The following is a 27,006-nucleotide window of genomic DNA, read 5'->3' as shown; positions in this document are numbered from 1 at the left end:
TTCCTAAGATTGTAGTGCCAGTGTTGCAAGTAGTTAACTTAAATATGAGACTATTTGAAATAATTTAGTAATTGTTAGGTGTCAGCCCTGCAATTCTGCTGTTGGGCCAGTGTTCTCCGCACCCACCACCCTGTAATTACGAAATTAATACAATTAAATAAAAACCCTTTTTACATAAAAAAAACAAACAAAAAAAAAAACTTACAGCTGACCTCTGTGTGATTAATGTTTGGTGATCAGTGTTTCAATTGTAGTTATACACTGGTTCCGTTTTTGCCTAGATTAAAGTATCAAGATTGCAAGCTGCCAATGTTAAATTTGAGCAACTGACTTCTTTTCAAAGTGAAGTGTTTTTATTGGTGCATGTGCAGTACAGTTTTGACAGTAGCAGTGAACTAAACAGCTTGCATCATGAAGTTGTGAGTGGATTGAAATATGACAAATGGACTTAGCATTCAGGATTTTTAGAGCAGCAATTACATTTTTTTTTAAGCTGTATCTTGCATTTTTTTTGTAAAAGATGTTCAAATAGCACTACTTTCACTTTTTTTTTTAAATAGTGAGACTGCGATTTAAAAAATATAATTGTGAATTAGGTTTTTCATTTGAATTGTGGATCCCTGGAATGCAGCTTTAACATTTGCCACCAACTTTTGTTCTTGGGGAAACTTAATAGCTCACCACTTCACAGACTCTTTGTTTTGGTTCTTACTGGTGCTTCTGCTGTCATCGATTTCAATAAAAATCACAATAGGCGGGCTGAAACGTAAAGATAGAGTTTTGAGAAAATTATGTTTTTCTGCCATATGTTTAGTTTTAATCATTTTTATTGGAATATTTGCAGTGGACCAAGACAATCGAGAATCAAAGTTTCGACCAGGCCCTCCAATAATAGCCACAAAAATTGATAATCATCCACACTGTATATTTCACTAAGTAGTACGCCACATAAATTAACAAGGACCCCATTACCAAATACAGGAAGACAAGAAGGGAAGGAATGGGGAATAGAAAAGCTCAGGTAAGGCAAAAGGGTACAGGGTGCAGGAAGTGAGTCAAAACATACACCACATCATTACTGAACACGTCTCTTTGTCAAATTCTCCATCCCCTCCCACATGACTGATCTAGCCCTGCAAGGAATTGTTAATGTTTGAGTATTCGTTTAATTTTACTTGTTGAGCTAAGAAACACCTAAGAATAATGATAAGTTAAGTCATGCCATTGCAGTAGCTGGAAGCTAAGAGCCCCATGTATCAAAGGGCTTTCCCAATTCTGTGTCTGAGAAAAAGTGTTCAAACATATGGCCTTAAATTGCTAAGATATAATAAAAAACCTTAAAATTTACGTTTACATTTCCGGTAGTTTTGCTAGCTGAAAAAACTAATGCTAACTTTTTTCCATGAAAACGGTCTTTTGTTATGCAGTACAGTTGTGTATTCTAAGCATGCTCTACAGATGATTATTATTATTTTTTTTTTTTTTTTTTACTTGGCTTCTGAATTACAGTGCTTTAAAATTTGGGAGCAAATTAGTCAAACTGTACATGTTCCGAGGGTAATTAATGTTAGGTAATTTATTTTTAATGAGCCAATAATTTCGGTGTGAAACATCAATTTTAGGCTAAATGTAGTCCTTGAGGCAGGTCATTCACATAGTCAAAGATCACTTATTGCCATGAGAAGTCTTTTGTGTATATGCATGGTAATTGACTTCTCCTTAAATTGTTATTTATCGATTTTGCGATTAGAAATCCTCTCAACAGCTGCCGCTAATGTAAATGAATTCTGGATTGCTACCTCTGCTTTCCTCAAAGCCATACCTTCTTCTATGGCAGACACTCCATGTGGTCTCCATGTTCAACAGGCATTAGAGAGAATGCAATCAGTAAGCGTCCTATCTTTTGAGGCGTGGCCCGTTTCAATGTGGTTTATTTTTGTTATTTGCAAAGCCTCACAACAAAATATCCAGCGCTTTTTTTGGGGTGGTTTATCTCTGGTACACTTTCTACTGTGTGCTATAGACATGTCTGCACACCTATTACTAATGCAGATGGAAATTACGAAGATTGGAGCATAAAGAATTCTATCCTCAAGTTAAATTTGCTGTGTTTGCAAAGCTACTACGACCAAAACAACTTCACCGAAGTATCACATGCCTTATTTGATTGTCTTTATTTAGCAAAATAACGTATTTGAACGTGTTAAAGTGATTTGTAATGCTAAAAAGGAAAGCCCTGTACTTTCACAAAGTTCCAACTCTAGTTTTTTTTTCCAACTTTCCTTGTATATGCTTGGATTGTGGCTAAAGGGGGAGGAAAAGGTAGCTTGTAGAGTTTGTGTGTTGGTTTTAAGCTGTTAACAATATTTTCTAAATTCAACTGTATTGTTTGTCCTACTCCCATTCCAGGGCTTCTGATAACAGGGAGCGTGCTTATGAACATAGTGCCTATGGACACCATGAAAGGGGGACTGCTGGCGGATTTGATCGGACACGACATTACGATCAGGATTATTATAGCAGAGACGCCAGAGAAAGGACTTTGCAACATGGAATCTACTATACTTCACGGAGTCGAAGTCCAACCCGCTTTGATACACATGATGCACGATATGAACCTAGAACCCGCGAGCAGTTTACGTTGCCAAGTGTGGTACACAGGGATATCTACAGGGATGACCTTACACGGGAGGTACGAGGAAGGAGGGCAGATCGTAACTACCAGCAAAGCAGAAGTCGTTCACCGCATTCATCACAGTCTAGAACCCAGTCTCCTCAAAGATTACCTGGGCAAGCAACTAGGCCTGCTAGGTCTCCCAGTGGCAGTGGTTCTAGGAGCAGATCCTCAAGCAGTGACTCTGTGAGCAGCAGTGGTAGTACTAGTAGTGACAGGTATGTTCGCTCTACTTAAATACGTCACATGCTTGTATAACATGCTTAGCGTCTTACATCATGGCCCATATAAGTTGGTTTCTGTAATGATTAATGTGTGTGTAATGGTTGTCAGAGTAACTGCATTCATTTGTTTAAAGTTGCATTTCCATAGCCAGATTGTTGTCGGTCTTTCATATCCATACACTGCTCTGTGTAAAGAGGGTGATACGAATCTTTTTTTTACAATTGGTTGTACATGATTGGTGGTTGCTTGACTGACCCTTTGACACGATGCCATAACACCTATCTCCCTTTGTACTAACTCACATTGGGTGTTCCTGCCTCAGTAGTCGTCCCCCCTTCTTTTTTTTTTTTTTTTTTTTTTTTTTTACGTTTATCCACCACTCTTTTAATGTCATTGGAAGAGGGCTATGAAGAATATGATAAATATTTACGGAAGATGCATCCTTCTCTCAAAGGCCACGTGTGCTGATGAAGTGTAGGCACTTTACTATGTATAAATTACGCATTTGGGCTGAGATTTTTTTCTTAATTGTGTGATCAATACTGCTGTAAAATTTCTTGGTCTTTAATAGAAATAAATTAGCATGTTAAAAACCCAATCCTGTAGGCATCATGTTTATGTCTGGCTTGGTAAATAATATTGTGGATTGCTGTCCCTACACCCCACTTTGTTTAGTGTATGCTGCACAGTAACTGCAAAAGTTTGTGGCATAACTTACTTCTTAAACAAGGACAGATCTTCATCAACATTTTCATATGTATTGACCACCAATTATTGCAACACCAGGCTTCTGCTAAGGTTCTCCCTACAATAAAATAACCGTAGCAGAAGTAAACTGCACAAGTTTGATTTTTCACCCACTTCTGAAGTAGGGAATTATGAAGCCAAAATTAGTTTTAGTTACCTATACAGTATTTACATCTAGGTAGAAACGAGTTTGATTGTGCATGTTTTTTTATTTAGGGGGTGGGGGTGACACTTTAACAAGTTTCTTTATCTCAGATCTTTGTCTAGTGTTTAACTGTTGTAAAAGTGAGTGCTACTAGCCATTTGCGGCCAGTCAACTAAGTGTGTGCTAGAATTCAGCGTTCAGTTTAGTTTCTTGCCAAGTGTGGAAGCTCAATCTTTGTAGTTAATGAAAATACAAATTGAAAGCGTAATAGCTCTTGCATGGTGCCATTCTTCTTCGGCTTTATATCCTGCAATTGTGCTTCTTTTTGTCAAACATGAGATGATAGAACTGGCAGGTAAAAATAATTGATTATCTGTTGTCTCCTTTAGGAAATGCTGTATACTGATTGCCGAGTTTTTTGTTTTAGACCGAGTAAATTATCATCTGATAAAAGCAGTTCAGATCTTTCTGGTGTCTTGACCTCCTGTTTTAAGTTGTTTGCAGAATGTGTCTCTGCTGTTCTTTTATCCTGGGTGGCAATTGTCTATTGCATTTGTGCTTTCCTATGTTCAGTGTTGATGTCTTCATGCTATTTTTAGATGATTAGGTTAAGTTAATCCTTATGTATGTTGCTTTTTTTTTTTTGGTCGGCACAGTTGAGGAAGAAAGTAAACAATAGACACTAGTGAAGATGGAATATTGGATGGGTCCCAATGGTATCACATTTGAAGTAGAATGAACATGAAGTACTGGAAGTAGAAGTAACATTTGTAGGAACCGTGTAGTGGGTAACTGATTTAAAAATGTGGCTGTAATTGTTTTGTACTGCTTGGAATATACGATCCACGAGTGGAAAAAAAGTTTTTGTGTAGAGAGGTAAAGTGAACCATGATTCAAAAGATGTAAAATTACTTCAATCCTAATGATTATCCTTCAAAATAGGGGTTGCTTTGTAATCAAATGAGTCGAAATAAATATGCTAGAAAGTAATTAGTACTGAAGAGGGGATGATGTATAATTGGAAAATGGGCAAATCAGATTCATTATTATAGAAACGTTTAAACATGATCCATAGTGGAAATCCGTGCACCAGAGTGCGTTTAACAAATCAACTCGATTAAGTACATTTACTTAGTTTAAGGATTCTATTTAGTTTGTTCTGCCCTTTTCTGTTTGTTGCTTTATTACTTTACTTGTATCATACTGAAAGTATACAACAAACCCTACGTCCCCAGCGATCAGTGTAGGTTTAGGGACCCAATTTATGTGTCTTACTTGATATCGAAGTACTCTTAGTATTGAGAATATGTTGTAGCACCAGCCCCCCCCCTTCTTTTTCGTAACCCCTGAATGTTTTTGGTGCAGTTATGTAATTTTTGGTTATTGCAAAGAGTAAGTGCTTGTATTTTCCGAATGTTATGAATTGCTCAGTGTAGTTCTTACTGTCATGAGGCATTGAATTCTAATGTGCAGTAATAGATGGAATGGTGATAAAACACTTGACACACTTATATTGCCCTTTAAGTTGTCTACTTCCCATATGATCAAGAAATTTATGGCAGAAACTGTACTCTGTTTTGATTTGGACAGGCGTGTATGTTTTGTACTCTATATTGCTCTTCCTTTTGAAAGTGCTTTACATAGGTCTTCTTTTAAGCTAATGCCCGTGACGGAATGGAGGAAACCCCGTACTTTGTAACCCATTATTAATATAGGTGTTTGGTCATTTAAGTTACAATCTCGTTTTCTTGGGTATAGACAATTTCAGAGGAGATGGAAACAATTTCACCTAGATAAGCTATCATTTTGAATGAAGTATTACACTTAGTGCATTTTCAATTATTTTTCTAATTTGTAATTCTTTCCAGCGCGACTTACTTTGCAACAAAGTATATCTAAAGTTTTATAGAACATTCTTTTTTCAATTGTCTACAGAAATCAAGCTTCTAGATTGTGACATCGTGGTTATTGTACATGTTATTCAAAGTATTTGATGCTGTGCACATGTAGGAGTTTTATTTTGTGAAAGTTGCTCTATCCTGTAAGTTATCAGCTTAGAGGTAGCAACGAGCTCATCTTTTTACCCTAAGAAGTTAATGATTTTTTTCCCCCAGATCCATATGTTAAATGTGTATACTTGAGATTCCAGAAGTTCTGCTATGTTGTATAGATTTGACAAAAAAGCGACTTATTCATGCCTCTGCTCTTGCCATGAACTTGTCCTTTAAGCTAAGTATCTTCAGGTGCTTAGCATAACGTTTTTCTGTTTCCTTTAAAGAGGAAAGGCTACCCCCAGGGGTAGTTTGGAAGTATCCTTTGAACATATCTCTGTAACACAGTAGGTTTAATGGAGATTCTGCATTGGTGCTGTTTTTTTCAAAAACTTAACACTGAATCGTATTTTTGTGAAGCATATGTTGGGACAACTTAATACTCTGCCTAAACATTGCCTATTTCCTAGCACTCCTACATTTGACTGCCTTACTTACCTTGTGTACTACTCCATGTTGTCTTCCAGGTTTCATGTGGACTGATAATTATTATTTTTATTTTTTATATATTTTTTTTCCTCTTCCTAACCTCCAGTCAGATAGTGCCCCAGTGTTCTCCAGTAAACCAGTGTCTGCTCTCGAACCTTGCCCCCCTCATATCATTCAAAATGGCCTTAGATTGGATGGTTAATGTTCTCATAAAGATCTGTAATAAATCATTGACAAAGTCTACAGCCCCAAATCAGTGGAAGCAGGCCATTGTACTTATTTTTTAAAAGCCAACTGTGTCAGTGCTAGTATCATGACCAGCTATGGGCAATCTATTCCCTATGCTTGCAGAAATCCTAGAGAAACTAGTACTATCTCAACTTTTAAATTTCTTGATAGAAAATGCCCTCTTATAGTCTTCTCAGCCTGAGTTTTGACTACCACCTAGAACCAAAACCACACTGCTGGTATTGACAGATGATCTCAGAAGCGCCCTGGGCTAGGGAGGCTCTATTGCCCAGCTCTATTCTAGCTGTTAATGAGTTTTGCACACTCTTTGATTGTCTTCATTCTCTCTCTCCTCATTTGGTATCGGTCTACCAGCTCTGAAATGGATGTGCACCTGCCTATCTGACAGAACTCAAATGGTCATCCCTCTACCCAATCCCTTCAGTCTTTATCAATTCTATCCACTTAAGAGTCTCTGAGGGAGCATTTTAAGTACAACTTTATTCTGTATCTACATCTACCCTCTGGCCAGCTTGGTGTGCTTCTTAGGGCTTTACATTATATCATATAGGATTGACACACACACATCATAATAGGAAAAAACTCTACCACCTTACTTAGATTGGCGAATGTAGGGAATGCTAAGCATGGCTTTGTCACTGGAACGCAAATTCCTAACTGGACTTGTACGTTTCATATGCATATAGTTGAGGCTTTTCCCCACTAAGGCTTTATGGGTTAGGGAACAGATTTTAAATATAATTCTCGTTGTGACTGTTAACAAATGTAATGATCTTCTTCTTTTTTTTTTTTTTCAATTCTTTATTAAACTTTTATAAGTGAACAAATAATTATAGATTATACAAAAAGATAAAGAAAGAACTTAGATTCACATTAAAGAGATTCCAGTGCACAGTGAGATGTTTAGATATTTTCCATAAATAAAGCATTGTTAATTATATTATATCTGATATTCCTGACAGAGAAATAATAAGCAAATATATATTATGTCAAAATGATAAGTGTAACTTTGTAATATTATATTTTATCTACAACCTAACTAGGGGAAAAAAAAATATTGTCAATAATGTTGAAAATATAATAATGGCATGAGATATTATTTATGAATTATTGAACATTTAAAGAAATACATAAGAGAAGTGAAATTATTAGCTAGTCAAGAATACATTCCATATTTGGTCAAATTGTTGTAAGTTATCGTTTAATTTATATAGCATTCTTTCAAACTGGGCAATATCAAACATATCCTTTAACCACATTTGAGTAGATGGTAAAACATTAGATTTCCAAAAACGCAATATATTAACTTTGGCTACACTAATTGCAGTAGAAAGCCATCTATATAGATGTGAGGAAAGTGTGCCTAGACCTTGGGTATCATGTAGTAAAAATAGGCGAGGTGATTGTGGGGAGATATTGGGCAATACTTTCCTTAAATATTGTGATATTTGTATCCAGAATGGTTGGAGTGCAGCACAGTCCCATAGGATGTGAACGATATCACAATCGGTTTGGCCACATCTCAAGCAATTGGAATCATTACTAAGTTTAGCAGAGTAGAGTTTCGAAGGTGACCAATGCCATCTATGTAAAATTTTGAAGTAATTAAGTTTCATCCTTGCATCACGAATCCCTTTATTATAATTCTCTAAAAGTTTAGCCCAATCTTTATCTGTATAGGTAATGTTAAGTCGTGTAGACCACCAAGATTGTAGATCTTTGGATGTATTATCTGAAAAAGATTTATCAATTAGTAAAGAATACAGGCCAGATACCGTGCCTTTAAAATTTCTCCATATATAAATATGGCGTGCAATGGATGAGTGAATCAAAAGGTCTGAATTCAAGGATGTTATAGTGTTTAAGATCGATGTTAGTAGTATATAGTTATGAAGTTGTGAGGTCGGGAGTCGATGTGTTTCTTGTAGTTGTGTAAATGATTTCAAAGAATTGTTTTGATTATATAAGTCTGATATGTTGTTGATTTTACATTTTTTCCAGATAAACCAATTTAGCTCTTTTCTTTTATGTATAATCGCTGAGTTATTCCATAACGGAGCATTTAAATGTATATGGACATTACAGTTTATAATTTTATGTGATTTTTGCCATGCTAATTGGGATGAATAAATGATTGGATTGGAGGATGGGGAGAATTTAGGACATTTAGTATAATTCGCCAAAGAAGTGGTAGTTTTCAATAAATGTTGTTCCAATTTGACCCATATAGGTATCTTATCTTTCTCAGATATCATGTAAGTCGAGTGAGATAATTGTTGTGCTATCCAGTAAGTTTCCAGGTGTGGGAGTCTAAGGCCACCTTTTAGGGAGGATGAGTGTAATTTCGCACCACTTATACGGGGGTTTTTCCCTCCCCAAATGAAACGGCTTATTAGAGAGGTTGTATTCTTAAAAAAAAATCGAAGTAAGGGGGAGTGATAGCATGTTAAAAACATATTTAAATTTCGGAATTGTGTTCATTTTAATAATCTGCACTCTTCCCAATAATAATGGATTCAGTTGAGACCATCTAACAAAGTCTCTCTTAAGTTTATCTATAATGGGGTTCAAATTATCCATCGAAATGTAATGATCTTAGTAGCGGCGCCGAAGCAGTGCACAGTGGAAGATTACAAATAACCTGTGCAGCAGTACTTTTTACGAACCATAGTTTGGTCAGCACTGTCTCATTGACAGAAGCCAATAAGACATTACCGCAGTCCATCCTGCTTGCAATAAGAGCCTGCACGAGACATTTCCTAGCAGATAATGGGAGAAAAGGAAAAGAAATAAAAACGGATGCCAGTTGTAGACAGGACCTGTTCTTTTGTAGTAAGCTCTCGGTCTAACCGAACACCAAGGTTTTTGCTTGGAAATAGAATCTTTGCCTAATTCTGGGGGCCACCAATCAGGAGTCTAGACTTGATGGGCTGTTACAAAGAGTATAATCTCGGTTTTCTCCGTGATCAGCTGAAGATAGTTATCAGACATCCACATAGCAAGCGCTTTTATCCCACTAGAAAAGCATTCCTTCACTTTGTCTACATCCTTATCAAAGGATATGACCAGCTGGATTTCATCAGCATAGGTTAAAAAAATAAAATAAAATTATTGGCTTTGACAAGGGCAGGGGTACATATCTAATAAGTAGAGTGGGGCTCAAACAAGAATCCTGAGGGGCTCTTTTGTCCAACCGCATAATCCGGGAATTAGAAAACCCCTAATAAAATGACTTGTGGTCTTCCTTCAAAAAAATGGAAAAACAGGATACGCTGTTCCAAAAATATCTCTCTCATTCAATCTTTGGAGTAATTTGACATGTGACACAGTATCGAATGTTGGAGATAGATCTAGGAGCACAAGCATGGAGGCAATGTCACTATCCAACGACCACCTGATGAAATCGGTCACGGCAACCAAAGATATTTCAGTGCTGAACTATGATCTAAAGCCCGATTGAGATGGGTCAAAAATCTTGTTTTCTTCAAGATAAGATGTCAACACGGTTCCCTTCCAACAGCTTGCCTAGTAATGGAAGCAAAGATATGGGACTATAATTTGAAAGAATTAGTGGGCCCATATTAGTGTTTTTTCTAAATAGGTATTACCTGGGCTGATTTCCAGGCCACAGCAATTTTACCAGTCTCAATTGAGGCATTGAAAAGCACTCTAATTACCTGGGTAATTTTTTTTTTAGACAGGAGTGTTTAAAATCCTTTGGGGGCATGGGTCTTTGGGAGAGCCACACTATATTTTATTGAGTGAGAGAGTCCTACATTTTTCCAGACTGTAGTTACCATTTACAGAAGGAGAAATAAAATTCCACTCCCTGGTGGACTGACCAGGCTGGCAGACAAAGTTCCGGTAGATTGACTTAATCTTATCATCAAAGAAGATTACCAGTGAAGTACGTAATTCTTACAAGGCCCAAGTGGCTGAGAGCAGGCATGAGAGTTGGTAAAGTCGTTAAGAGTTTTTAACCATATTTTGGAAGAATTTCCAGCCTGATTAAATTTGCTTGATGTTCTGCAGTGTGCGCATGTTTTTGATGTTTCGGTGATATGCGAGAAGCGCATTTTTAAATGCAGCTTTGTCCCCAAGTCAGACGCCAGCGCCTCTCCAATTACTTACAGGCAACTTTTTCTCATCTGAGCTCCGACATGTACCATGGCGCATGTGGTCTGTGTTTAGTGTTTGTGTTCAAGGAGCAGTCTTGTTGAAGGCTGCTATTTCTGGTCCCCAAGAAGGATGGAGGCCTTCGTCCTGTCCTAAACCTGCGTTCTCTCAATTTCTTCCTGCAAAAGGAGAACTTAAAAAAAAAAAAAAAAATCATGCTCGCACAAGTCCTGTCTGCCCAGGACCCAGAAGGCTGGATGGTAGTGTTGGACTTGAAGGACGAATACTTCCACATCCGTGTCCTGCCTGTCCAGACTTTGCCTGTGGTTCACAGTAGCTCACAAGCACTTTCAGTTCACTGTGCTCCCCTTTGGCCTTACCAGAGCCCCTCGGTGTTCACCAAGGTGATGGTTGGCAACGCTGATCTATGCAGATGAGCTGCAATCTTTCCCTATCTCAATGACTGGATGTTGAATGTGGTGTTGCCCCAGGCAGTTGTCTCCCACCTCAGGACTATGGTAGACCGCCTGCACTCGGTGGGGTTCACTATCAACGTGCTGAAGTCACACCTGACCTCTTTCTGAGATGCTCCATTTTATCGGAGCTGTTGTGGACACAGAGTAGTTTTGGGCTTGGCCTCCTGAAAGCTGAGTCTAGGATATTCAGGCTATGAAACTGATGTTTCAGCCTCTATCCTGGGTTTCGGTAAGACGGACTCTGAGGCTGCTGGGCCTCATGGCCTACCGCATCCTGCTTGTGACACATGCCAGATGGCATATGCAGACTGCAGTAAGACCTGAAGTTCCAGCATGCGCAGCAGCAGGGTAATCCCTGGCATGGTTCAGATCTCGGAGGGCACTGCCTAAGATCTGCAATAGTGGTGGCTAACAAACCACAATTAGGTAATCTGTAGACAACAACCCCACCCCCTCCCCCCGCCCAAAAAAAATCTCCCTTGTTCAACCAGATGTGACCGTAGTGACATATGCGTCACTCCTGGGCTGGGGCGGCCATCGGGGAGCTTTGGAGATCAGAGGCCTCTAGTCCACGGTGGAATCTGGGCTGCACATCAATTTGTTGGAGCTCCAGGTGATCCGACTCTTATTGAAAGCCTTTGTATCCTCCATCGAGGGAAGGCTAGCGCAGGTGTTCACGGACAACTCTACCTCCGTGTGGTACTGTAGCAAAAAGGGTGAGTTGGGGGTTGTAGACTTTTTTTTTTTTAAGAGCCTCTACATATCTGTACATGGCAGGAACGTCAAGGCATTTCTGTGTTGGTTCAACAACTGGCGGGCTCTCTGAATACCAGTCTGATTAAACTCCACTGAAGGTGCCAAGTGGATCATGGATAGCACCTCCATCTGGAGGTGGTGCAAGATCTCTTTTAGCAGTGGAGAGAGCCTTGGTTAAGTCTTTTGGCCACTGTCTAGAATGCACAATATCAGCACTACTGCGCGCTGGAGTTCTCTTGCTCAAAGACATTTTTCGTTCCAAATGGAGCTCCTGCCTTCTGTACGCCTTACTGCCAATACCACTCCTGCCCAGAGTTATAAAGAACATCAGGGATGACTGGGCTTCAAGTCATCATTGTGGCTCCAGACTGAGCCTGTAGAGTTTTGTCTCCTGAGCTGTGAAGCATGGTCATCGTTCCTCCGATCAGGCTGCCCCTCCTGGAGGATCTTTTGGTACAGCAGGGGAGGGTTCTCCACCTGAACCTGACATTGCTCCACCTTCATGGGTGGAGATTGAGCTGCAACAGTTGACAGCTTTTGACCCTATGCCCAACGTCTGTAATGCCATCTTGGCAGCCAGGTGTCCCTTCCACAAGATGGTTTATGCCCGCTGTTGGGGCAAGGTTGTGGCATGGTGTGCATAAAAACAAATCCCCCTCCTCCCCCCCCCCCCTTTTTTTGTGTGGCCCTCTTTCTCTGGCCCAGAAAGGCTCTATGTTGGGCACCTTAAAAGGCTATATTTCTTTTATCTCAGCACGTCTCTGCTTTCCCGATCTGCCGTCCCTTGTCAAATACCCTATTGTGTATAGGTTTCTGAAAGGTCTCAAACATTTATTCCCTCCTTCACCCATCATCATGCCTCATTTGGGACCTACATTTATTTCTGACTTTACTGATGTGCACTCCTTTCGAGCCTTTTCTCAACTGTCTTCTGAGGCTTCTAACTATCAAGCCGGTCTTTCTAGTGGCAATAACATTTAACTGGCCCCAAAATGAGTGGTGGTGTTCTACCTTGACCACACAAAAGTGCCTCAGGTGGATGATCAACTCTTCATAGGGTATCTGTCAGAGCCCAGAAAGAGAATGCTGTACAGAAACTGACCATCACCTGATGGAACATACTGCGTCAAAATTTGGTATGTATTGGCCTGAGAGCAACCCCCTGAAGGTTAGCGTGCTCATTCTACCAGAGCCAAGACTGCGACCACTGCATTCTGGTCCTGGACATCTGCCTGGCAGCAAAGTGGCTATCTCTGCACACGTTTAGCAAGCACTACTGCCTGGACAGTCTGGTCAGTAGGGATGGGCACTTTGCAAGTTTGGTTCTGTCGGACTTCTCAGTGTGAAATTGTTTTGCTGATCCACCAGTGGGGAGGTATTGCTTGAGTATCTTTCCTAAAATAAGGAATCTGTGGCTAGAAGTCTCTTATCAGATAAACAACCTGCTTAGCATTCAGTAAAGTCTGGTCTGGTGGAGACTGTGTCTAGCCGCAGATTCCTTACACACAGACGCAGACTTCTAGGGACAAGCCTGTCTTTCAGGGGCCTAGATTTCCACACCAGTGATCAGTGTTCTCCGTAGCTCCACACTCCTGGAGTGGAAAGCCACAAAAAGAAACTGACTAAAGCATGCTGGAGTGACACCTAAATGTGCACCTTGCACATGATCTCTTGCAAGGATGACACCATGTGGAGCCAAACGACACCAGCTCTCATGGGTACTGCTTATAAAAATACAGATCCAGTCTGAAATATGAGGATAATTTAAAGTGAAGGAATCTGCAGCTAGATAGTCTCTACTGGAAAAGGCTTTACTTAATTACCTTTAGTAAAAACTTGTTTGTTAAGCATCCTTGCACAGTGCTGGAGCTCCTTGTGGATTATCAGTCTGAGTTTGGAAGGGCTCTCTTAGTACCCATTGCGCCACTTTAGGCCAGCTACCAGGAGATGGATCTTGCTGCTGATTTAGCAATTAATGTGGGTATGTTGTGGTGCTGTTCAAAACCCATCGTCCCATGATCAGCCACTTATATGGCAATAAGCTTAGATTCCATTATTTTCCCAAGGATGGTTCTCTGTAGCTTTAGATCTTTCTGGCTTTGTTGGGTGCAGGTTTTTTTCATAACCATTTTGTTGTGCTCTTTTGCTGTGTTTTGAGACCTGTGGCACTGCCCTGTCTTTTTATTGCTCAATGTATATGAACAGGCTTTGGCCAACTTGAGATTAATTTGGGATGTTTCTCCTCCAGATGAAATACAAAACATTCTCTGGCAGCCTGAAAATCCTAAGAGCACACTCAGCGAGTTGTCTAACAGCCTGATCGGTATCCAAGTGGGGATGAGTCGGCACTTTTTAAAATTAGGTTTCTGAAGTCACAAATTTGCTTCCTGTCCAATGACAGTTGAGTGTGTGTTTTATTTCTTTCCAGCCGTACGAGGATTAGCAAATGAACAATGTTTTCATCAGCTGCGTATGCTGAGGAAGATTGCACTTGGACTCTCATGTCCTGTTTAGGTCTGCATATTCTCAACTGGCTTTTTGCAAAGTGGTGTATTTAGGTGTTCTTTCTTAATGTGCTAGAAAACTCCAGCACATTTGGAGTTGCAGAATGAGGCTGGTTTGTACCCTCCACAAATTGAATAATAAGATGTAGATTCCTAAGCATGCACATTGGCTCTCTGTTATTTCTATTTGAGGCTGTTCCTTATCTGTTAAACAGCATGCTTCAATCAGAGTCCTCCTGTCTAGTGATGCTCCCTAACTTTCATTGCGCCCAAATATGTTACCTGACATATTTAGTGCTTTGTCCCAGTCAGTAGATCACACTAGCTTTAGCTGTTCATTCTGTTCTAGAGAACGTATACTTTAGGAAACCTTGAAAACGGTTCATCTCGCCTTCTTTCCTCTGTATGCCACTTACTACAACATGGCCCTAGGAAAGCCAGTGAGACTAAGCACAGGTTAATGAATCAGTCAAAATTTCATCATTGGATTTCTGTTACGGACATCTAATTTGCCGAACTTCCTCAAATTCTCAGGCCTTTGGAAGAGAAGGAGTTGGCCCAAATATCAGTAAGGATGATAAAACAAAAGCTGGCACAAGGGTTTTTTTATTTTTTTTTATTTTTATTAAAACCAGTAGCAGAAGCCATCTTAAAGAAGAAAAAAAACAACCCCTGTCGGTCCCTTGAAAGAATTCAGTTGCCCTAAAAACAATGAATTTGTTAGCTTGCCACCACTGCCCTGGCCACCCCCCATAAGAAGCAGTTACTGAGATTTCGCAAATCAGTAGAGGGTAATATATTGTGCACAATGGATTGTGAATCAGACCTGTATGTTCCACATCCTAAATTTCACGAAGGGTGTTATACTTTTTTCTTATCTGCGCTGGTTTAGCGATAGTCTGGATGCTCAAAAGAATATTGGTCTGTGTTAATCTGAAAATGACATAGCAGTTTTTATATTAGGCCATGTCCTGCAGCAGATGTCTCCTTGTCTGCCACAGACAAATTGGATTTAGTCTAGGGAGTTGGACGTGTGGCATATGAAAATATTTATCCCCCTGAGACCCAAACACACTGTAAGAATCAAGTGTCACAAATGTTCTTTCTGTCAACACTTCTTTCTTCGCCTGGAGCATTCAAGTGCATCCCGTTAATAGTAACAATCTTCCTTTGTTGCAAAGGGCTCCTAACCTTCCCTTAGTTTGAAGACTGAGTTCCCACAATTGAGATATCATAATGTTAATAGTAGAATTTCAGATCAGAAAAAGAACAGGCTAAGTCTCTTAAGTCCAATTCAGTACACTTTAATTGATGAGTCAGTGATATGTTCCCATATTTAGGTTTCAGGGTTCAACAAAGTTTCAGCTTCCAAGTTGACGCACTTAAATTTGGGAGAGAGGTAATATATTCCAAGAATTACGTTTCAAAATTCAAGAGTTGCTGCCAAGGTTCAGTAGAGAATCAGCCAAAACGTGTTTCGCCCCACACTGCGAATACGCCAGGGCTTTCTCAAATTCTACTATTAACATTGATATCTCAGTTGTGGGAACTCACCAGTTAGAGTAGTGTTCTTTACCAAGGGAGGATTTTGGTCCATGTCCTCCAGTTTAAGCTCCCACAGCACAGAATAAAGGCATTTCATAGAGGAAGTTATCCCGCTTGGACCCTCCCTTCTTTTTGGATGCAATCCTTAGTTTGAAGACTAACTACTCTGGCTGTCTCGACAGATGTTTTGGCTGTATTTGAAAACAATAAACGTCCAGAATCAGGGTTTCTAGATGATTGAGGAAAAATCTCAGCTCTTTAAGTGCTATTGAATGGAAAGCAGGAGCATACTTCTAGGAAAGAACTCTTCTAAAGAAAACGGATCCTGTCTTCAAACGGCATCTTGTCCAGCACTCAAACTTATATAGCCTATTTCTGACATCCATGCTGTCATTCCTCTTTTTGTCCCCCCCCCCCCCCCCCCCCCCCCCCCCACTGATTGGTTGCAAAACGTCTTTTGGAATGTCTGGTAGTGACACCTGAAGATTGACTCTGGATAACATGATTTTGCTTGCCAAAGCTGCTCTTAGCTTCTTGCAGGTCCCTCCTTTTAAATAACGTTTTACAGGTAATGCCTTTGCAGCACACCTCCCCTCCATTCCCAGTATACTGTGGTAAGAGACTGAACGTTTGAGATATTTTGTAACACGTGTAATTCAATGACATGACTAAGAGCGTTAACTAGGAAACCGCAGTGCTTATGTGCCTGTGTGATTACAGGCCATTTGTTAATGCTTAGAGCCATGGTCATACTTAAACAAGAACACCCCTTTGACGATTATGGCGTTATTCATACAGATATGGCTCCTATAAAACAGTAGAGATCAGCGGCTTCTCCCTCACGTCTGGAGAGTCCCGTCCTCTGTGCTTAGCTGCACAACACCACCTATCAGCATGCTGGAGAACTGCTCTGGGAGTTTCCGGATCCATTTTCGCGCCTGGGGATTATTCACAAAATGAGTCTGCGGTTAAATAAATTATCCACAAGAATGAAAACTAGCGACGTGGTGTTTCTCAGCCACATGTACGCTTTTATTTTGGCTAACTCCGTGGTTCCCAACCTGTGGTCCGGGGACCCCTGGGGGTCCGCGAAGCCTCCTCAGGGGGTCCGTGACTGCTTAGAAAACTAAATAACATCAACAGATTAGGCCCTCACCTTTCAGTAATGACTCAGTAGGGGGTCCCCAGAGTCCTATAAAGATTCAGTGGGGGTCCTAACGGAAAAAATAGTAAATATTGCCGTTCAGCAGGTTTACTTTTTATGGGCAAGCACAAAGTGCTCCGTCAATTCTGTAATCTTTCTTTGGGCTTGAAACCACACCCATGCCACGTCAGTCACTTACATTGGTTTGTGGGCTTGCCTTTTAAAATCTGCTTGCTTTCATTTGTGAAAGGCATGCCTACGTCATTCCTTTTCCGATGTTTATCCCACCTACACAGCACTGGTAAAGTACCAAAAACATACGAGTCTCGTTGTTTTCCGCCTGGAGTCCGGACTACTTTATCTGTTTATTTTCCACGCAGTACAATCGTGCTGCATTTTTTTATTTTATTTTTGCTTTACATCGCTAATAGTTCTAATTCGAACAAATGCGAGACCTGTTGCATTGAAAATGCTTGTTATGAAGTGTGCTGGGCAACGTGGAAAATTATTTTTAGGTCGAGCATTGCAGCGCGCAAGCGCTGCTTTTCCGACGTGTTGGTACTCCTCTGGGCTTTTAACAACGCCCATCACTACCTCTGGTGCGTGGGCTTGCCCTTCAAAAAATACTTTGATGACGTTGGTAAATGGTTTACCTTTGTCCTTCCTTGGGGAGGCTTTGTTACCGCCTTGGCCATCGCCCCTGTTACATGGCTAATTGCAGTTTTGCCGATTAGTTTAACTGCAAGCGAACTTTTTTTCCTTTTGTGTGCATCTCTTCATGCTGATGCTCATGGCGGCCGTGACACTGTGAATCTGCTCCCTTTATGTGAAACTGTTTTACTTGTAATTTTCAATTTTATGTGGCAAGAAAAGTCCAGTTAGGAATTTACAACACTAATAGCTCTAACGCGAGCAGATGCGAGACCCATTGCGTTGCAAATGCTTGTTTAAAAGTTGTGTTCAGGGGTCTCGCACTTGCAGGGAGATATTTTACTTTTCTTGAACATCGGAGGAAATTCCACGATGATGGACAGTTATACAGTGAATCTGTGAGATAAAGAATTTAGTGACGATTCTGAAAACTTTTGGATGTCAGTCCCTAGTCCTTTGTAATGCCAGCACTCCAAGGGAGGCTGACAGATAGACCAAACATACAATGGTAAGTATGCTGCCTTGGGCGGAACCCAAACACACTATGTATATTTCAAAGAGCTGGTTACAACAAGTTATGAAGTTTGCTGTACTGTCATGCCAAACCTATAAAGGAGTTGCACTTGACCCATAAGAACAAGTTTCCCAGTACTAGTCATAAAAAGTAAACCTGCTCAACAGCAACATTTACTGTTTCTTTTTCTTTCACGTATCCAATATAAAACGTAGTGCATATCACTGAGATACAGAACAGGGATTGGTGCTGCAGGTAAATCAATATGCCTAGTACATTAAATAATAATGTCCCTTTAAGAACCTTATAAGCCTGCGGTATCTCAGCATACGCAGACTGGATGAGAGGCAGTTGATTTGCTCCACTAAGAAGATCCTGGACTACAGCCCAGTTTAATTGCGAAGCATTTTAGGCTATTCATACATATTTTTTGTCTCTGTGCCTTTGATGTCTTAGTACCGTTTCTGCCAGACACCTTTTTGTGAGGACAGTTTTTTTTTTTTTCGATTTTCTTTTCCTTGACATGTTTTCTCTTCTGTGTTCTTTCTGCTCACTTTGCCAGAGTAGTTATATAAATGTCCAAATTGTAGTGAAGGAGATGTTGAGGAATGATTACCACAATGTTTGTGTAGTGTCAAGGACTGTGGACTGTCAAGTGTACTACAGAAAGCTGAGAGAGACTGCAAACAGGGAAGACATTTTTCAGTGTTAACTCCTGCATTCATTTCTGCTACAGGGAATAGGTCATCATTCCTCCTTTTCTTCTTCCCAGGAAGATGCTTCTGCAACTCCTGAAGGTGGGTGGGCAGCATCTCATCACTGTCACGATCCTGTTGGAGTTGCCTTTTGAGGGATATTCTGACGTTGGAGGGTGCTCCCCCGTATTTCAGGAGCTCTCCTTCAACTAGAACTGTGGTGTGTTCCACCCTGAAGCCTGGGAAGAGAACTGTGCCTTGTTTTCTCTACCAGTCCTCAGCCCATTCTCCTGCAACGTCAACCTCTCTGAAGAGTGTCCAACCTCATCTGCATTCCTCCGATGTAGCTTAGTCTGTGCTTGCACCTCACCATCAGGGTGTTTAGCAATGAGACGATTGTTAGAAGTCACCAGAAAGATCAGGACGTTATCATAAGTGGTTCAGGGAAGAACAAACAGAGTATGTTTCCTAATGCAGACAATCTGGATCTCCTAGGTCTGTGCCATTCTTTATTTAATTTCTTCATCCTCTTCTTCTGGTAGGAGAGAGTTTATAAGCTTCCCCAGAGTATATTCCAACTGATTTGTTAGGTAGATGAAATTGTTGCCTTCCTTTACCTCTAACGCGGCGGCAAATTCAATTTACAAACCTTCACTCATGTTGACACTGAAGGCCTGGCTGCTGTGAATTTTGCCATTGAGTGTTTTAGACAAGTTTCCTGTTTAAGATTGACATATTTATCTGTGGAGGCTCATAAAAAGATGTTGGGGTTGCCATTTAACATATCTGTTCTCTCCACAGGCAGAGAAACACGCCTATAAGATGAAGTCTGAGGCTGAGACGTGTATGTGAGCTTAGAGACATGAAGGCATTCTCACAAGTTCAGTTATTTTATTCGGAAGTGGCAAACACCATTCCCGTACCCTGTTCCAGGAAAGGCAGCAATATGGAGCGAACGCAGTAACAGTTGTACCAGATACAGTTTGCTTCCATTGAGAGGGATAACGAAAGTTTTATGGAATTACAGCGCCAGTGGGTGGGACCATTTTCAATCCTCTCCCACCTTTGCAACACATTATTAAAAGACAACTGGGTGCTAGATATTGTGCAAAATGAGTACAAAATCAGGTTTTTCAAATCACTGCCTTCTATTCCACAAGGACTGGCTAGCTGATTATAGAGACTTTGATGCTTTTGGAGAAAAGTGATAGAACTAGTGTACATCGGGGATCAGAGGAGATATACTGTCGTTCTTTTCCATTATTTTTCTGAGACCTTTTTTTATTTGAAAACAACACACAACTTGGTGAAAACGGAAAAAATCAGAATGCTGCTTCATCAAATGTCCCCACGTCTTCAGCATGGCTGTTAGATCTTATGCTAGTTTTGCAAAGTTCATATTTTCATGTACCATTTTGTGCAAAAAAAACAGATTTTTTTCTCAAAAAAATTCAAATTGGCAAAGAGTACTATCAATCCAAAGTCCTTTCCTTTAGACTGAAGTCCGTGCCCAGGATGTTTTCTGAGATGATAGCCGTAGTGCCAGCTTATCTTCGTAGATGGGAATATTTATTTATCTGTACTTACATGACTGGCCTCCTATCATCCAAAGCTACTCTAAGATGTGTAGCTGACATTGAACCTTCTCAACAGTTTGGACCGTTATCTAAATGCCAAGAAGTCCGCTTTATTTCCAACGTAAATAATTCTGTACTCTCCCTTTCGTACATACAGAGATAATATATTCTCTATGAATTCAAAAGTAATTCCCATAGTAAAGAACTAGCATTACACAAGTAGTTTTCCTTTTTGTTTTACACTACAGCAGCCCACCCCCCCCCATCCCAAGGATTCAAAATATAAGCTAGACTTACTAAGGTTTTTCTAATGCTTGTTATTTTTGGTTAACTTATTACAATATAATTTGGGGTGTTTCTGCGCAGTTACATGATTTATGTGCTATGTACTCCACTGTAATACAGTACTAAATTCCCAAACTTTTGTAGTTCTACCACTTGTCCCTCCGACCAGAGGCTGAAAAGTGCTGTTATAAAATTAAGATGAGTCAATCTCTCTTCATGTATGCTCTGCATACCTCAGCCACACTCATTTATTCATTTATGATCGGACTCGTAAGTACAGGGATCCGCTTAGTTGTTCAGACGTTTTAGCTTTTCCTCCCTTTCGTTTTTCTCTCTTCTCTCCCTATGGTCTTTTTTTCAGTTCTACAGACGCTTTTTCTTTTTTGACACTTCGTGTTTTTTGTTGAATTTCTGTACAGATTGAAAAGGGTAATTCGTCAGGGTTGATCATAACTGCTCTTTTTGTGTTGGAGAATCCTGCACTCAGGAAATATACAACTTTCTTTTCCCAAGCACCTAAAGATGGTGCTGAACCTCTATAGGTTTTGTTTTTATTTATTTTTTTAATTTTCTACAGTGAGTCATTTGTAATAGTGTTATTAATTGAGTCAATATCGGTGGAACAGTAAATCTAAGCCTTGTGAAATCGGCAAGCTTCGTGGGCAGAGGTGATCTTCTGATTTTGTTAGTAACTTCTAAACGCCATCTCTTGATAAAATAACAAAAGTAAACATCCGTTCGAGTGCAGGGACATTACCTACACCACTTAGTTGCAGTGGAGTTTGTAAAAGGTGGTTGTGAACGGATGTTCTTTGATTCCCTGTAGGGTGGTTTGAAAGGAAAATTTTAAAGCTGTGAATTGACTGCAAAATAGGCTTTAAAAGGAGTTGGGGAAGAGAGAGAATTTAGGGCATGCCAAAAGTGACTTGCCAATTTAAGTGAAAGCCTAGATTTCACCTCTTTGGTGTGCAAATTGAGAAAGAAAGACATGAACAAACCATCGGCAACACTAAATTCCATGATTAACTAGAGAGGACTGTCGGAATCTTATGTACTGAAAGGAGCTGAAAAGGAGGATGAAGGAGCAGCCCTGGCCGTACCTCTGAAACAAGTAGTTCTTTTTAGCTGTACAACCTTTTTATTGTTTCATTTTGGCACGCCTCCTCACGCCATAGAAAATCTGTTGACACAAAGGGACATTTAAAACAATCGAAATTCAGTTCGTGCTGGATTTGTGTAGTTCAGGTGCTTTCAGGTCCTTTCAAAAGCCCACATTTAGCTGGTTTTCCGATTCACTTTACTGTTTGAGCTACTGATATAATTTTGAGAGGTACATCTTCGTTTGAAGAGTTTCAGTGGCAACCTTTGATATAGTTAAGAAATGCAAGCTATATGGGCTGCCACAAATGCATTTTCTTTGAAGTTGTCTCGAAACGTATTTTGAAAAAAAAAAATGTATCCTCGTTGTCCCTCCCTTGATGGTGCCTGGATTGGGACGGAACCACTTGCCTTGTACAGTCGAGCACGGCAGTTGCTGGCAGAGTAAAACATTGATTTGGTATTAAAACAAGTTTCAGCGCTACTTTCAACTCACAGACCAGTCCCAGGGACTTGGCAGAGACGTGTGTAGAAGGATTGCACCCGGAAGCATTTTAAGTGATGGGTGGGACAGGGAGACGAATAATTGCTTATTTTATTTTCTCTGCATTCCTGCCTCGACTGGAACGATCCAGTTGCAGTTGGCTGCCTGCCAACTCCCAGAGGTATGTGAACTGGCTTCCTCACTTGGCTACTTAAGGGGGAACGGAGAGACTTTTTCAGCCGGCTCCTCTGCATTCGAGAACATGGACATGTATGTCCGTTAATCCAAATAATAAGTGATAAAAGGCTGCAGCCCATTCAAACGACCACAGATGGACAGTGTTCCTCTTGCCGTTTTTTATTATCGACCTCTCAGCAGTCTTCTTTTAAGCCTTTGTGGAGTCAGACAAATTTTCTATATCGATGTATTGTATATGACCTTGATTGACTCCAGCTATATAAATGTGTGGTAGTAAAGGGTTCCGGAATACTTGCAGTCAGCACATTGTGTTAATATCTACATCTGTTATGTTTAACAGCCAGTGCAGTAACTGCCTTAGGCGTCCTGTTTCTTACAAGGAGTGGATCCGTCTGGCTGCTAAAATTGTACTGCCGCAGTGACACTGTAAGATCGTGGAGCTACTGCTTGATAAGCCTCCTGTTCAAACTGCAGCTCTTCTGCTATCCTAATGTGCTTTTTGGCCATCAAATGAATATCCACAAGACCGAGTGGTGGTACCCATCTTCTCATAGTACCATCTCACACACTTTAGTAGAGTGAACTGATCAGTCCATGCATCCCTTATAGAGAACTCTACCCACCATCACAGACATTCTTGTAGTTTTCGTACCTCCTACCTTGGATACATTGTTAGCAGGTACCTTCTGCATAGATCTCTCATGCGCGTGTTAGGTATATCCACATAATATTGCAATCAGCCTTTTGGGATACCTGCACCGGCCATCTCACAAAACCATTGTAAGCCCCCGCACTGGCTGTGGTATATATCTGTTGTAGGTACCCACTGTATCATCATCACTCCTTTCTGGGAGGTAAAAGCTCCTGCCACTTCACCTGGATGAACGCCTCCTCTGCTCCAGACATCGCCACCGCCATCCCCGAAGGCTACAAGATCTCCAGGAAAGACCGCACCAACCAAGCAGGAGGAGGTATCGCCATCGTCTTCAAAGACTCCATCAGCGTCACCACCTCCACCGAAGACACCCCTCTCGCCGCTGAACACCTGCATTCTCAGATTCGCACCGACCCGAGGACCACCCTCAGAGGATCCCTCGTCTACCGTCCTCCCGGACCACACGCCCCTTTCAGAGACGCCATCGCCGTCTTCATCTCCCCGCACGCCCTCGCCTCTCCGGACTACATCCTCCTAGGCGACCTCAACTTCCATCTGGAACAAAACAACGACCCCAACACCACCACCCTGCTCGACAACCTCGCCAACCTCGGCCTCAAACAACTGGTGAACACTGCCACCCACATCGCCGGACACACGCTCGACCCTATCTTCTCCGCCAGCAAACACGTCTTCTTCAGCCACGCCTCCGCCCTACACTGGACCGACCACAGCTGCGTCCACTTCACATTCCGACGCGAGACCAGCCACCTCCGCACTCAACCCATCCCTCGTCGACAGTGGAACAAGATCCCTGAAGAGCAACTCTTCTCCGCACTCGCCGCCAACCAACCCACCCTCACCACCGACCCCAACGACGCAGCCCTCAACCTCACAAACTGGATCTCCAACTGCGCAGACAACCTTGCTCCCCTCAAACGCACGCATCTGCAGACCAACACCAAAAAACCTCTCTGGTTCTCTGACACCCTCAAAGAATCAAAGAAAACTTGTCGCGCCCTTGAGAGAGCCTGGCGCAAGGACCACACCGCTGACAACATGACCGCCCTCAAGAACGCTACCCGCGAACACCACCACCTGATCCGCGCTGCCAAAAGGAACTTTTTCACCGACAGACTGGACAAAAACAGCCACAACAGCAGAGGACTCTTCAGCATCGTCAAGGAGTTCTCCAACGCCGTCACGCCCTCACAGGATTTGTGCGAATCCCTCGCCACTTTCTTCCATCGCAAGATCAGCGACCTCCACGACCGCTTCGGACACCAGACCCAACCAAACACCACCGAACCCGCATCCCCGGCCATCAACCTCAACAACTGGACCCACATCAACACGGAAGAAACCAAATCCATCATGACCTCTATCCACTCCGGCGCCCCTTCAGACCCCTGCCCGCACTTCATCTTTAACAAAGCCGACGACATCATCGCCCCGCACCTCCAGACCGTCATCAACTCTTCTTTTTCTTCTGCTACCTTCCCCGAATGCTGGAAACACGCCGAAGTCAACGCCCTACTAAAGAAACCTACGGCTGACCCGAGCGACCTGAAAAACATCCGCCCCATCTCTCTTCTGCCTTTCCCAGCCAAAGTAATAGAGAAGACCGTCAACAAACAGCTGACCACCTTCCTGGAAGACAACAACCTGCTCGACCCCTCACAAACCGGATTCCGAACCAACCACAGCACTGAAACCGCCCTCATCTCAGTCACAGACGACATCAGAACCCTGATGGACAACGGTGAAACAGTCGCCCTCATTCTTCTCGACCTCTCGGCTGCCTTTGACACAGTCTGTCACCGCACCCTAATCACCCCCCTCCGCTCCACCGGGATCCAAGGCCAGGCCCTGGACTGGATCGCCTCCTTCCTCGCAAACCGTTCCCAAAGAGTTTACCTCCCTCCGTTTCACTCAGAACCCACCGAGATCATCTGCGGCGTACCTCGAGGCTCATCGCTCAGCCCGACACTCTTCAATGTCTACATGAGCCCCCTCGCCAACATCGTACGCAAGCACAACATCATCATCACCTCCTACGCCGACGACACCCAACTTATACTCTCCCTCACCAAGGACCCCGCCAGCGCCAAGACCAACCTACAAGAGGGTATGAAGGACGTCGCAGATTGGATGAGGCTCAGCCGCCTAAAGCTGAACTCTGAAAAAACGGAAGTCCTCATCGTCGGCAACACCCCGTCCGCCTGGGACGACTCCTGGTGGCCCACGGCACCGCACCGACCCCCACAGACCACGTCCGCAACCTCGGCTTCATCTTGGACCCTCTTCTCACCATGACCAAGCAAGTCAACGCCGTGTCCTCCGCCTGCTTCCTCACCCTCCGCATGCTCCGCAAGATCTTCCGCTGGATCCCCGCCGACACCAGAAAAATCGTGACCCACGCCCTCGTCACGAGCCGCCTGGACTACGGCAACACCCTCTACGCCGGGACCACAGCCAAACTCCAATATCGCCTGCAACGCATTCAAAACGCCTCGGCCCGCCTCATCCTCGACGTTCCCCGCAGAAGCCACATCTCCGCACACCTGAGACACCTGCATTGGCTCCCTGTCAGCAAAAGGATCACCTTCCGACTTCTCACCCACGCACACAAAGCCCTCCACGACAAGGGACCGGAATACCTCAACAGACGCCTCAGCTTCTACGTCCCCACCCGCCTCCTCCGCTCCTCTGGCCTCGCACTCGCTGCTGTCCCTCGCATCCGCCGCTCCACGGCGGGTGGGAGATCTTTCTCCTTCCTGGCAGCCAAGACCTGGAACTCCCTCCCCACCAGCCTCGGGACCACCCAGGACCACTCCGCTTTCCGGAGACTCCTAAAGACCTGGCTGTTCGAGCAGCGATAACCCCCCCGCCCCCCCTTTCCCCTAGCGCCTTGAGACCTGCACGGGTGAGTAGCGTGCTTTAAATGTTAATGATTTGACATGCTTTACAGATCATCGCACGCACCCTTGATACCTGCCCACACCAGCCATTTCTTAACTCCCTAGCATGTACTGCTAACGTTATCTAAGAACCCTGATTGGTACCCATATCTTCCATCTGACAGTTTCCTGATCAGCACCTAATCCAGACATCTTGATGTCCTTATAGGTACTGGTTTTATGCTATCTTAATATTCCTGGTCGCTATTCGCTCACACCATCATGTAATCTTTGACTGGGTGCTGCTTCTACTAGTTCTCACATTCCTGGTAGTCGTATGCTTCTGCTGTCCTCTACCTTTTTGATGTACCTGCCATCCAGCACATCTGGTAGCTGTCCTCTTCTTATCATTACATATCATTGGTTGATGCCTTCTTTCCTCATCCTTGGTCGGTCTTCACATCTGCCATCTCAGACATTCTTTGCTGGTACCCACACTCTAGAGTTGGATCACATGTAGTTATTTACTCCTTCCACTCACCGCCATTGTTTGTAGATACTTGCATCCGGAATCCTTGTTACTAGACAACTACTTTTTGTGTCTCACACATTCTAAAGGATAATTGCTGTCCTATACTCTGTGATACTTACCTACTGCTACTGTCCCCATTTTGGCATCCCAATTGGGTGTGAGCTTCCACCATCATGACTACTATATGATTTACTTGCTACTGCTATACCACAAACCTCAGATCGGTATCTGGTCCTACTGTTCCACAAATCTAGCTTGATTTAGTTAGCCTTTCAATGCGGACACACGTGTATTTTTGTCCTGCATGTTACAAGTTTTAATCCCGATGGTGTCTGCTTGGCTCCTCATCCTTATAA

General features: G+C 42.3%; 1 protein-coding gene across 5 annotated transcripts in view; it reads left to right on the top strand.

Annotated features, from left to right (window-relative positions):
* SPEN (spen family transcriptional repressor) overlaps positions 1–27,006 on the top strand; it is a 357,496-nt gene that overhangs the window by 17,092 nt on the left and 313,398 nt on the right. For all 5 annotated transcript variants that reach the window (XM_069240114.1, XM_069240113.1, XM_069240112.1 and 2 more), the window contains exon 3: positions 2,410–2,892. In XM_069240114.1, the coding sequence (XP_069096215.1) occupies positions 2,410–2,892 (483 nt within the window). The remainder of the gene's footprint in view (positions 1–2,409; positions 2,893–27,006) is intronic.

Source organism: Pleurodeles waltl, chromosome 6 (assembly GCF_031143425.1).
Source record: "Pleurodeles waltl isolate 20211129_DDA chromosome 6, aPleWal1.hap1.20221129, whole genome shotgun sequence".
Taxonomy (NCBI): Eukaryota; Metazoa; Chordata; class Amphibia; order Caudata; family Salamandridae; genus Pleurodeles; species Pleurodeles waltl.
This window is presented reverse-complemented; position numbering and strand designations above follow the sequence as displayed.